This window comes from Parasteatoda tepidariorum, chromosome 3 (assembly GCF_982258835.1).
Source record: "Parasteatoda tepidariorum strain Cologne lab strain chromosome 3, Ptep-v5.0, whole genome shotgun sequence".
Taxonomy (NCBI): Eukaryota; Metazoa; Arthropoda; class Arachnida; order Araneae; family Theridiidae; genus Parasteatoda; species Parasteatoda tepidariorum.
Window position 1 is genome coordinate 49,789,787 of NC_141757.1, and position 14,113 is coordinate 49,803,899.

General features: G+C 28.2%; 1 protein-coding gene across 4 annotated transcripts in view; it reads left to right on the top strand.

Moving 5' to 3' along the window:
- LOC107436144 (uncharacterized) overlaps positions 1-14,113 on the top strand; it is a 27,978-nt gene continuing 13,865 nt past the window's right edge. Inside the window, exons 1-7 of one of the 4 annotated variants that reach the window (XM_016047726.4) lie at positions 1-300; positions 1,403-1,564; positions 4,399-4,484; positions 7,385-7,529; positions 8,702-8,851; positions 11,763-11,936; positions 13,257-14,093. In XM_016047726.4, the coding sequence (XP_015903212.1) occupies positions 204-300; positions 1,403-1,564; positions 4,399-4,484; positions 7,385-7,529; positions 8,702-8,851; positions 11,763-11,936; positions 13,257-13,330 (888 nt within the window). In that variant the 5' untranslated portion in view covers positions 1-203 and the 3' untranslated portion in view covers positions 13,331-14,093. Of the gene's footprint in view, positions 301-1,402; positions 1,565-4,398; positions 4,485-7,384; positions 7,530-8,701; positions 8,852-11,762; positions 11,937-13,256; positions 14,094-14,113 lie in introns of those variants that run through there. The other 3 variants (XM_087159291.1, XM_087159289.1, XM_087159290.1) reach the window with 3 other exon arrangements.

Consider the following 14,113-nt stretch of genomic DNA (forward strand, 5'->3'; position numbering starts at 1 on the left):
GGGCAGAAATAAGTAGCGTAAACCCATTGAACAATAAAGTAAACAAACATGATTTTTAAAAATATTTCATTTTAATTTTTAAACTATTACTTAACATTGCCTCTTTTGATTGTTAAAAAAAATATATTTTCACTTAATAAAAAGAATATAATTTGCTTATTGTTCAGAATCTTTACTAACTTCCATTTAACTAAGTTATTGCTATGTATTCGGCATTAAAATTTATAAGAACACTTAAGATTTCCCGTTTAAGTGCATTTTCGACATTTCAGAAAGAATTCTGCTCAAGTAGTTCAGAAGGTTGCACTTAATTTGTTTAATATAATATTGTTTAATTATAATGTTTCAGTATAATAAGTACATTTAATTTTATTTTAATATTGTTTATATTATAACTTAATTTAGCAATTTTATATACTATGCTATTAGATACTTCAAAAAGTGCTTTTCTAAGTTGAATAATAGTTATATTTCAGGCAATGAAAGTAAAGAACATTATTTGGGGAAGATTTCCATATTGTGATCTGCCGCAGAATAATCAGGGGTGTGTCTAGTTTTTTTTGAGAGGTACCTATTTGTGAAAATTTAGACATAATTTGTGAAAATTATATTGAAATAATCAACCCAAAAATATGGATTTATCGTTTCTTATGAGATACAAAAATAAAATTTTAAGATAAAATATTTTGTGAAACTTCCATTTTTCCTAAAGTTTAATTTGTGAAAGTACCGCTAAATGGTAGTAAATTTGACCTAGACAGATCCCTAACAATGATTTGTAACCATGTTTTGGCCACTTTCAAGCGACAGTCCGTGCGAAACTAAAAATAAAAACATCACAGTAGAGAACCAACTCGAAGAGTATAACTCGTTGCAATTTCTAGGCATGCTTCTAAATTTTTTTTCTCTATTTTTTAAGTTTAAAATAGAGATGCTCAACCTTTGGAGAGATTTCCGTATCGTGATCTGTGGCAGAACTATCGCCAAGTCTTGGAAACTTCTGGGCAGTGGCCCCCGAGAAACTAAAAAAAATATTACAGAAAGGGACCAACTCAAAAGGTATAACTCGTAGCCACCTCCGGGCAAACATCTACAAGTTATTTTGAAAAAAATTTGCAAGTTTAAAATCTATTTGGCATCTTGACGATTGTTGTTGGCAAGATAGATCATGATACAGAAATATCCCCCAACCTTCTTCAGTGAAGGGCCACTTACACCAGATTAACTAATAAAGGGCCACGCACGTATTTAGAAATTTTGAGGCAAATAATATTAGTATTTAATTTCAGCGGTAACTTTTTTTAACAGTAAACTTAATACTATATTTGTGAATTGTGCAAATATAATTATCTTATTATATTTATTTCATCACACTGAATTTATCATATTATATTTATTTCAGACGTGGTGGTTGTTACAAAGCTGAAAAAGTTGCATCTTATTGGCATTAATAGGCCTGAGAAGAGAAATGCCATTAATACAGAGACATCTAAACAGTTAATTAAAGCATTTGAATTATTTGAAGAGGATAATGATGCTTATGCTGCAGTTTTATATGGCAAAGGTAATTTATTTTGATTCTAAAAAACCTTGCTTTTATTTTGTGTTTGCAATTTAAATTAAGCTTGCAATTAATTAAAAGAAGGCCTGTTTATTGAAAAAGAAATCGAAAGCATGTCTGAGGAGTATGAGGTAGGCTCTTTTATTATTGCCTTATACTGTGGAAAAATAAAAAAGAGGAACTTTTATATGTATTCAGGGGTCTGTTTAGAGGAAATTTGGGTCCGTTAGCGGAACCTTCACAAAATATTTTAACTTAGAAACAAGACCCTTCACAAAATGTTTTTTCTTTTAATCAGACCCTTCACAAATTTGTTTATCTTCATTATTGTTTTGTTAATCGAATAAATCCTTCCCAGGGCCGAAAACAAGAAAGATGGATGTAAACGAATTAAGTTTTGTCTTCGGCAGACGATTCTTCCATTATTGGTTCAAAATGAATATTCTGCGTTCAGCAGTATAGGCTAAATATGAAATATTTGCATGTTACATCTCTAATTTAAAAGCAGCAATTGCTGTTTATTTTTGAAAATTAAATTTTTTTTTTAAAATTTTACACTGCCGAGCATAATCTTGTATCTATTTACAATTTAAAAACTCCATGAAAAAGTTTTTTGAAATAACCAGACACTATTTTTACAAATTCATAAAAACGTACCCTGACTGAAAGAATGTGAGTAATTTTTTCACAATTTCACGAAAAACGGACCTTTCACAAAATGTCTGGACTGACCCCTGGTATTATATAAATTAATTTGATAGACAAAGAGGATTCAGATGTTGAAGTACTAAATCTAAGAAGATGGGATAAGAATGGATTTGTATATACCTTTCCCAAAAAAGAATATAGATGTGTCACTGCCAGGTTAGATATAACCTAGGTCAGGGATGGCGAACCCATGGCACGCGTGCCATTTATGGTACGCGACACAATATTTTAGGCACGCCACCAATCACAATTGTTATTGCACTATGAATTGTTATTACACAAATGTCACACACTATGAAGCATATGTAACAATTAAATTAAAATTCACAAAAAACAAACAAAATAATAAACAATTATTAATAAAAAAATTTACAATTAATGCTAAAGGAACAATTAATAACCATAAAAAACAAGCTAACAATAAATAACTAGCAAAAAAATCGACAGTCCTGCTTAAACTAATATCTTACAACCTAATATAAGTTATTTGTCATTTAATCTGCTATAACAGAAGTCCCACTGATGCTACTTCAAGTTGAATTACGCGTATAACTGAGACATTGCAAAGTGTATTTTCTTTTCAATGTAAATAAAGAGTTTTGAGTTGATAGTATTTAGTATTATTATTTTCCCAATAATCATGAAGTCAAAATTATTTGACGGCACGTCTGTGATTTCATTAAACAATTTTTTAGAAAAAATGGCACGTTGGTGTATAAAGGTTAACCAGGCCTAGGTTAACCAGGTTAGAGCAACCTAATTTTCAAATTTTTAGAAATGGTACCCACTATGTATTTGAAGAACCTTTAAATTGTGAATGAATAGTTTAAACTAATTCTGTTTATCAGTTACTTGCAAACTAATTCTGTTTACCAGCTACATTATGTTTATCATTTACACCTAAAAAAAAAAATTCATGACGTAGACACTTTTTTACAGGAGGCATAATTTTAATTGTTTGTCATTCTGACAGTCATTTTGTCACAACAAATAGATGTTATTGCTAACCTGAGGTAAATTTTTCAAATTCACATTTTACAATGCTTACACATTATATTGAAAGTAAAAAGTTGTTCGGAAAAATAATGGCTGCATAATTCACTGAAACTGTCAGCTCTAAGCAGCATGCTGAAAGCTTGATTGCCAAGTCACACAAACAAAAAATTCATTAAATTACAGGGAAAAAAATAGAAAAATGTTTTTTTTCTCCCCTTATTGAATCACATTCTGCCAGTAATAATGATATACACGCGAAAATTTTTTTGTTTATTTGGAATTCGATGCATAGAATCTCCATTTAAGTATTATTTTGCAAGTCAAAATGCCATTCCGTCACAAATGGAATTGTCCTCATTTGATTATTTTTAACTATAACACTTTTTATACATTTATTTAAACTTGTAATTACCTGTTTTCTCCAAAGATGATTGTACTCTGGAACAAATCCAGATTTATGGATTTTCCGCTAATCGCCATCCAGACGTGTCCGGAAATCCATGTTCCAGAAGTTTCAAGAAATTATCTATCATGTTTGTGTATAGTTTGTATAGTTATTTTTGTATAGTTTGTTTAAAAATATTAGAACTAGAATTTGTACTTGGTATCTCTTTCATTTGTAAATATTTGTAAATGTCTCATCTCTTTCACTGGTAGAATAATAAATCTGATTAGACATAAAAGTGAACTTATGCATAATTATTTATTTAAATTATGTTGCATATCATTTATTTAGAATATGAAAATATCAATGATTTAAATTTATAAAGACATGAATTTTTTGAAATGCGTCTTTAATTATTTTACTCAAGAAATTTTCAGGATTTTTGAGTTGGGCTTGAAATCTCCTCTGTTTCTCTAACTTATGTTGAGCAAAAGTCTTGTCAATTGCTAAAACTAAGCACATTATTAATAAAATAGTTCTAATTACAAAATTTATTTTTCTTTGCAATAGGTTCTAAATTTCAGATTTTGATGGTTTTGCAAACAGCTGCTTGAACATAAATTCATATTTTATATTCTTCCCTTTTATTTTGTGGGAATTTTGTGTTTGATTTATACAAAACTATTAGTTTAGAGTTCATTTACTAATGTATGTATATCTTAAGTTTATGTTAACATTTTATTTGTAGGTGGAAATTTCTGTTCTGGTTATGACTTGAATGAAGTAGCTGAAGGAAAAAGTTTGAGTGAATTATCAGCTGAAACAGGACCTATGGTATTCATTACTTTCTATAATGTTTTCTAATATTATTTGTGTACAACATATATTTTTTTCTATTTTGAGCTTTTATGATTATCTTTTATAATTCTTGTGAATCTGTGAAAATCAAGTGTAAACAAATTAGTATTCTATTTAACCCTGCCTGATGCCATTTCCGTCAACCACATATTGTATGATATATATATATTTACTAAACTGTTTTTATCAGTTGCGATCTATGATAAACAATAATAATAATATATTTAACATGCAAGAAAATGCCATAGAGCAAGGGTCGCCAAACTTTTTTGGTCATCGACCCCTATATAATTTTTCGAAATCGCTATCGACCCCCATAAAAGTAATTTTCTGCTAATTAAAATAAAACTCTATTAGATACTGTGTCTGTACATTTATTTTATTATTTTAAACATTTATTAAAGTAATAGTACAATGTGTAACAATAGTTTTATGAAAAATATATTATTGTTGAAGTTTAAATTCCTTAATATTTATTAAATAATAAATAATTATAAATAAGTAATTATAAATAAGTAATTATAAATAAGTAATTATAAATAAGTAATTATAAATAAGTAGAAATAATAAGTAAAGTAACTACAGATTTATTGCTTCTTAATCAATGAGATGGGTGTGTCTGGTGTTTTTTTGCAGGGTTCGCTATATTGGGTTCGAAATTGGTCAATTTTAATCTCAAATCCCCTCGAAACTCCACATTTAATTTATTTCTGTACCTAGTTAAGATTGAATTTACGTGACTGAAACCGGCTTTGACCATATAGGAACTTGGAAATGCTAGCATGAATGGCTGAGCTATTTTGTAAAGTTTTACATAATTTTGCATTGTATTTATAGTTGTCCAAAATTTGGATACTGTTAAATTTTAAAAAAGCGTCTTTGCATCAAGATCCGATAATAATTCAGCAAGCTCATCTTGCAGGTCAATGTCCACATTTTCAATTTGAGCAGAAAATGGCACAATAATCTACTCAGGGATGTCGATGTTTTCCAAATCAACAAAGCGCAGTTTAAAATCGTCGCTCAATTTTTGAAGATGACCTGTATATATTTCCAAGTCTTCTTCTTTTATTTCTAATTGTCGCAGATTTGAAAAATATTGATAATCCTTACGTAGCAATGAAAATCTAAATAAATTTAATTTTACTTGGAAGCCTAGCGGTATTGTTTGAACTTCGATTATTGCTACATCTTTTCCTTGCAGCTTTATTTGGACATCAAAAAATTTTGTCAAATAAGTCCTCTAAATAAAAAATATGGTTCTTATTGTTTTGGAGTTCATCACTCAGAACAGGATTTATTTCACTGAGAAATTCGGTCGTGGAGTCAAATATTTCAACGAGCCTTTGCAAGCATACACCTCTAGACAACCATCTAACTTCGGTGTGCAGAAGTAATTGGCTAAATAACTCGTCGTTTTCCTCACAAAGTTTGGAAAATAATCTTGATTCAAGAGGTTGGGCTTTAATTTGATTGATACACTTCATACAAAGCTGTAAAGCTTTATGTAACTCTGAACTCAGATATTTTGCTACTAAATTGTTTGTATGCAACACATGATGAATAGTACGTATATCGGGCACTTTTTCTTTGAGAAATGTAGCAAAACCTCGGTAACGCCTTATCATAGCAGGTGCCCCATCTGTGGCTATCGCTATTATATTTTCAAGCAGAATATCATATTTACTTAAATATTTACTTAAATATTCATATAAACATCTAAAAATTGTCTCTCGTTTTCCATCTGTTTCAAAATATTTAGCAAATAAAAATTCATTAATGACTTGTCCTTTTATTTTACTGAAATATCTAACGTACACCATAAGAATAGCAGAAACGCCAAAAACAGATTCATCAAGTTGAATAGAGAACTTGCAATTTTTTACGCCGTTTTACAGAATTTGCACTAATGGCAATGACTTTAAAACATTAACGTAGTCTCTTTTCATTACATCCTCAATGACGTCTTTAATTGCAGGTATAACAATTTCTTCAGCGATTGTGTGTGGTTTCCCCCTCTCTGTTATATTAAGCGAAATCTTGAACGAAACTATTAATCCTCCTTCAGTTTCAACTTCAGTAGACTGCTTCATAAAACTTCTTATAGTTGGTCGAAATGTGAATTTTTCCTTAAGTTTTTTGAAAAATTCAAGTTCTTTATTTTTTTTATCTGAGTGAACCCTATCAAGTTTATCTTTCATTTTTGACTGTTTCATGCAGTCATTTCAGAAAGTTTTTTCGCATAGAAGACACATAGGAATCGTTTCATTTGTTTGTTATAAATGTCTGATGCTAAGTCAATTATAAAAAAATTCACAAATTTTACATACTCAATTAGGTATGTGTGATTTGCGTATTAAGAACTGTTTTTTCTTTAACCCCAAATCGATCCTTCCGATTCGGATCGACCCCCATTCGACCCCCTGGCTCAGATCGACCCCCGCTTTTGCTAAATAGACCCCTGGGGGTCTATATAGACCACTTTGGCGACCTCTGCCATAGAGGAACAGCTATTTATTTTTAGAAGATATTAAGGAATAAAAAAGAAATTTGTTTTATTTAAATATCTGAATAACAAATAGCTACCACAACTTTGTTCAGACGCCTATGCTCCTAATTTGTGTAGGCCTCAATAATATACATGAGGTAAAACCTGTTTAATTTGCTAGAAAAAAGCTTGATAAAATGCTGAAATATTAAATGGAAAATGAGTAAGGCTTTATTTTTATTTATTTTGAAAACTTAATTTTTATTTAAAGCTTTATTTTTAAGCTAAAATTAACTTAAATAACTCAATCAATTTAATAATTATATTCAAATAACATTATTTTTCTTTCTCTTTTTTCATATTATTTATTACTTGGTTATTTATTAAGGGGCCAACTAGAATGCTACTAAAGAAACCAGTTGTAGCTGCTGTTAATGGATATGCTGTTGGTGGAGGTTTTGAAATGGCTCTATGGTGTGATCTACGAGTAATTGATGAAACGGCTGTTATGGGATTTTTCAATAGGAGGTTTGGTTAGTTAAGTAATTTTTTAGAAAACTAGTAAATTACACTTAATTGATTAAGCTAAAAACAGAGCAGCATCAAAAAAAAAAAACTTCAGTTTGACAAAAAAATTTTAGCATTTAAAAATTTTAACTCACAAATTACTTAAGTACTTATTATAAAAACTTTTTCTCTGCTTTATTGGTTTTTTCATTAAAAATTTATCAAATTTTCTCATTAGATTAAAATTATATATTGTGCTACTTTGATATTATACTGACCGACTTTCAATCACTTATGATAAATATGCATGCCTGTCTTTTTAACTATGCAGTGTTAAATTTGCCATGCAAGTAAATTAAATATTTCATGGCTGAAAGTAAATTTGGTACAGTAATACACGGAAGTAAAAAATTATGTGGTTGTTGTTGCTCTATTAAAAATAGAGCTTACCTAAAAAATAGTGCTTAGTGCCTGACCATGGATTGTGCTATGTGTAACTATACAGTTAATGTCTTTTATCTATTGTGCAGAGCACGGGGGCTTGTTTTAATTGGAGATAATTGAAAAAGTCCTTATTGCTCCAAAAATTTATTATTAAAAACTTTCAGAAATGCAAGTATTTATAGCACTTAATTACAGCTCAAATAACAGTGTAGTGTAGCAAAAGACGGACTTTACAACCTTAGATCAATGATCTAACTCAGGTGAGAACAATACTATAGTCACGAGCAGACTACTAGTACTCCGAAGAAGTACACTCATGTAGACTTGGCGATGACATATATGGACATCATTTTAAACCATAAATATTGGTTCAACTGCTTTGAAACTCAAAGTTTTTAGAAGTATCGTTTTGTTGCCAAGTATCACCACATTGGTAAATAGGCTCCAAACTGAGCATTCCATAAGAAATACATTAGGTGTTATTTGCTCTCTAAATTATGTCAGAGTTACACACCTTTCTAGCAAATTTTCGAATTAAACTGTTTATTTAGGGACTGATAAACAAAGAATATTTGTAAAACTATACAAATATTTTAAAATTTGTAACGCTAAAATTATTTAGTTTTCACTATATTTATTTCTATTCTATCTATAACTAATATCACGTAATGTCATTTTCTGTATCTCCATTGTTTAAACCATTGTTTAAAGTGTTTTTGTTAACTGCTTTATTCTAAAAATGATTTTGTTTAAGGTGTTCCTCTCATTGATGGTGGCACTGTTAGATTACCTCAAATGATTGGTTTGCCTCGTGCCTTAGACCTAATACTTACCGGCAGATCAATTAATGCAAAAGAAGCTTTTGAACTAGGGCTTGCTACAAAAATAACAGCATGTGGTACAGGTAATTTTTAATAATTATTAATTTGATTTAAAATTTAGCGTGTGTGTAATATAATATGTAAACTAACATTTAGTTTTATTCAATTTCATTTGCAATATTTCTTTCTAACAATGTCTTCTCTGCAATTAGAAGTAAAAATTTAATTTACACAATGCTTATTGCTTTGACCATTAACTCTTTTTGCAGGGTGGCCATAAACAGGGAAAAATTAGAATTTTACTGGCAAATCTTTCATGTTTCTATTTGAAATTTCAAAAGTCTTTTATAATCACTTTAATTCTAAGATTTAAGTTTATCAGTTTTGATACTTAGATATTTTTAGATAGATATTTTATTAAACAAAACCATTCTATTTTAGAATGATGTATTGTTTTCTAAGAAGAGTTAAATGAAATAAAAAATGACTGATTTAGAGAATTACCTTTCTGTACTATGTGCAGTGCGCTAAATGAAAAAGACATCACCCTAAATAACTTTCATTCTAATGATCAGATTTTCACATACTAAGTGACAATCTTAATGGTTATTGGAAGTGACTTCAAAAATGCTAATTAATTAGTAGTAACTATTGATTAAGTTATGAAATCAGACTTAAACATGCACTTTCCATAAATGAATCTATATTTTTTTTTCTTATTTGGATTTCTAACTCCTGAAATCATGATCTTAATAGTTTAGTCTGAAAAGCAGTTGAAAGTTTGGTTCCCTTAATGTTAATCTCACTTTTTGCCTCTTTGGTCATATCTTTGAAACTAATTGCACAATTTAAAAAAAAAAATTTCACCCAATCATGAGACTCGTTCACTTCAAGATAATTTTTTGCAAAAAATAATTTTTAATAATTATTTCTTATTTTTTATTGTTTAATTTAATACTGAACAAAATAATTTTGAAACATGAACCATAAAATGTTTTATCATATTGAATTACATATTATTCTGTGGTGAAATCTAAAGTTCTAATTGAATGGAAGCATTTAGTAGGAATAATATATTTATGAATCAGTCAATATATATTTTAATAACTAAACAATAACAATATAAACGAAGATACTAGTTATGAAAAAAGTATCTTAATATGGTCTTATACCTAACGTTTGATATCAACAACGATTATCTGAAATATTGATGTAAATTTTTAAGTGTCTTAAAATATCTCAGTATCATATATATCATCCTAACATCTTAATTTCAAAATTAAACATAGCATCCTATGATTCACAGAACTCTTCAAACAGTTATTTGATTATGCTTTTGCATTTTTCAAATTCTCTTTCTTTATTCTACTATGTAGATTATTTCCAATAATACACTGATCTGTTTTGTTTAATTTTTATTAGTACTTAAAGTTTTTCTTTGAATTAACTCTCGTTCTAAATAATTATCAAGTTTTTTTCTAGTCTCAGAACTATAGCCAGTTAACTGATAAGAATTACAGAGCATTTTGCTATATTAAAATTACCTGGAGGAAAATGTCTGACTAATACATTAAATGACATTAAATAACCGCATCCTTTTTCTCAAAAAATGAACAAACAAATTATTTACTTTATTGTTTGTTTGATTTGTGAACATAAATATTTAATTGTTTTTAAAATGCCACTTAAAATTTTTTCAGTTATAGGAAAGAAATAGTGTACATTGTATAAAACTTTGTGAATGTACATTAGAATCGCAATACCATCTACATTTTTATCTGGCACTTTTTCTTTTTGTTTCTTTAAACTTTCTTGCCTAAAAGACTCAATCAAAGCTGTAAAAGTGATTATCTCAAAATTTTTTTTATATAATTACAAAAAGTTGCGTAAATTTGATTTTGGTATGAAATCCTCATATAACAGTAAAAACAATGTAAAAAACACAAGTAATGTCAAATGACAAGTGCACATGTACCAATTCTAAAAACTTGAAAATCATACATAATTTATAAATCAATTCAAATTTTCTTTTCGAAAGAGATTAACAGGAAAACAGTATTAGCTTTTTGATCAAAAAATCATCTCAAAAATGTCTTGCCAAGAAACTTTGAGATATTTTTCTATTAACTATTAATGTTGAGCCTCTCCAAACAATTGCAAAGCATTATTTTTTTATTGTCTGAACTTGGTTGCTTAGCAACGGTGTAAAATTAGGTATTGCTCTCTTGAATTTGTCTATGATTATATTAAATTACTCATTTGCGACGGCAACATCGCATGGCTGCTTTTTGAGACTTTATTTGCACACTGTGCATGCTAAGGAAATTGAAATACTGGGCACAAACTTATTTAAATGAATTTATTATTTTATATTGATTATTATATATTATTGGAAGTAACTTCAATTAATATTTATGAAGCTAAATTACAACAAGTTAAAGTTAATAATACATAATTACTTATTTACTACTTGCTGTCAAAATAATTAGTTTGGCATTATTAAACCTTATAAAAACAACTTATTGTTGTTATAGTAATATACTTTATAGTATTACACTAGTATTTATACTTTGCAGCTTAGAAGTATGAATTCTGCCAAAACTTCATTTAATTAATTAAATTATAAGTTTATCATCCCTTATTGACTATGGGTTTTCTATCCCCAAAAAAATTTTGCAGTTGCAGCTTTCTTCTCTTATATTTTTTAATCTACAAACTTTATTAAAAATTATGATAAATATCTTTTTTCTTCGAAGAAAGTAGACAACTAACTAATTGCCATGCTAGCTGAAACGCCCTCCAGTGGGTGGGTAATAGAATTCTCTGACTCTTGAGTATTAGTTGTGTATATGAAAAAAAGAATAATTAATCATTTAATTTATAATATAGTTGGCTTTAATTTACCTCATTGGATATTCAAATTTTTTATATCATATTGATGTAATTTTACTTTGTTTTTCCATTAGTGTTACAATATTTTTAATTATTTATTAGCTATAGGAAATGCTTTAAATTTAGCAAACAGTCTATGCAAGTTTCCTCAAGAATGTTTACGAGCTGATAGGTTATCAGCATACAATTCTGCTTATAATTCAGATTCTTTAAAGGAGGCATTAGCATCTGAGTATCAAAATTCTAAGCATGTGCTTGAGTTGGAGTCAGTAAAAGGTATGCAACATGAAATATCTACATTTACAATTATTACTAACATCATCTTAGCGATTGAATGGGCCTAGCTCTAATCCCGCATGTCCTTAATAGCTGAGAAATGCTTTTTAACTCTGGTTTGTGTTTAAAATTTTAGGCCTAGTTGTTATGTTTACAATCTATTGCAACTCTGGAATTTTAATTGAATTTGAGTTTTAATCTGATATAAGTTTTAAAAAATTTAATGTGTTCACAATAAGCAACAATAAGTAATTTCTAATTAATAAGGTTACATATTGCACAAATTGTTCTCTCTAAACTATTTGGATTCATAAATTTAAGTTCAGTTTATTTTTCGCTTTACCGTTAATTTATTTTTGCTGTTTATTAAATTGAGACACCATTCTTGTTGAGGTGCATGCAGCCCTTTAACAAATTACTGCTGCATCAGTATTGTAATTAAGTTATCTTTAACTTTAAAATTGGAGTTTTTAAACCAGGTGTTTAGAGTTATTGAAATTGAACATTGTGGAGAATGTAAATGTAAGAAAATACATCATTCTTGTTTAATATATTTTAGGTAAAATGAAAAATTATAAACTAATTAAATTTGTATTAATTTCGTGTAATGCCTAAATTTCAAATATAATAAATCATGTTGAGATTAAAAGAAAATTATAAGAGTTTAGTGAGGCGCAAATTATAAGTTTGTGATGTTGGAGGGCTCAATCTTCTCAAAAGAGATTCTGAACTCTTTTGATTGCATAACTGGGAAAAATAAATGTCATTCTCTCTTTTTTTGGGTTTATGTTTATGATTTAACTGAACTAGAGCTACTTCTTACTTGTACATAAAACTGGTCATAAATATAAACTCATTTGTCAATTTCTTATGAAATTTTGTATAAAAAGTAATTAAATGTTCTGTTTGCCCAAAAATGCAATGACTTGTAACAAGTGAAGTAACAATATAAGCAAACTTCTTTAATCTAGTGATTGCTCTTTTTATTCCATCTTGATATTTTGATTTGCAAAAACTATGAATAAACTCTACAGCTTTGAACAAATTTTTTCGTTGCATTGATAAAAACTATGCCTTTTTTTTCTTATTGTAATTGTAAATGGGACCAATTATCTTTGATTAAATAATTTTATGGATAAAAATAATTTTATTTGTCATTAGAGAAAATGCTGAAAAATGTTGATTATGCTCTTATTGATTGTTAAAAATTGATAAAAATTGGAAACTGCAATACTATGTAGTGTATGCAATTTATCTTACTCATTACCTCTACTTTTATATAGTGTACACAGTTATATATTTCTTTCCCCTTCATAATAGGTGCAGAAAAATTTGTGCAAGGTGTTGGTAGACATGGAACATTTCATATAGATGCTAAAGAAGATTTTGTTTAATGAATCTGTAACTATTTAACTTTAATATTTGTTACAAATAGTACTCATTTTTCATGATTTGTACAGTGATTAGTGCATAAATTATTTTTATATTTCTTCTAAACTCAATTTAGCCTCTTTTCTATCATTTCATTTTATATAATTTAGTTTTTTCTGCCTTTTAATCCTACAGTTACGCCATTTTTAAACTAGATTTTTTTTAAATATAATTTACAAAAATATGAAGAATATTGTTTCCTTTATAAAGATGAAAAACGTGTTTATATAAATTGAAGAAAATCCTACATATTGAATTTTTAATATTTGTATGAGGAATTCTTATAACATCGATTGATTCGCCTTTGACTTGTTAGTTATATTAAAAACATGATAATCTTATTTGACACACAAATTTTAAAAATTTAAAACAATTTTTTTTAAAGTTAGCTATTAAAATGACAAGTTCCATCAAATTTTCTGCATACAGGAATAAGATTTTTCCACCTTTTTGCCAGATTTGCTTATTTTTTAGTAAAATTTTCCTCTCTTTCACCCTTTGGGTCATCGTTATTTCTCATTTTTTCAGTTTTTTTTTCTGATAAGATAAACCACTTATTTTATCACGTTTCAATAAACTGTGTTTCCTTTCCACTCCTTCCTGATTTCCTATGTGTCCGAACATTCGACTTTTATACTAACTAAGGCTTAAGGAACTAAGGCTCAATATTTCATGTTTAACTAATATTGTTGTAATGTTTAGTATCTATAAAACTATTTTATTTGATTTTTGCACGCAATTAATGA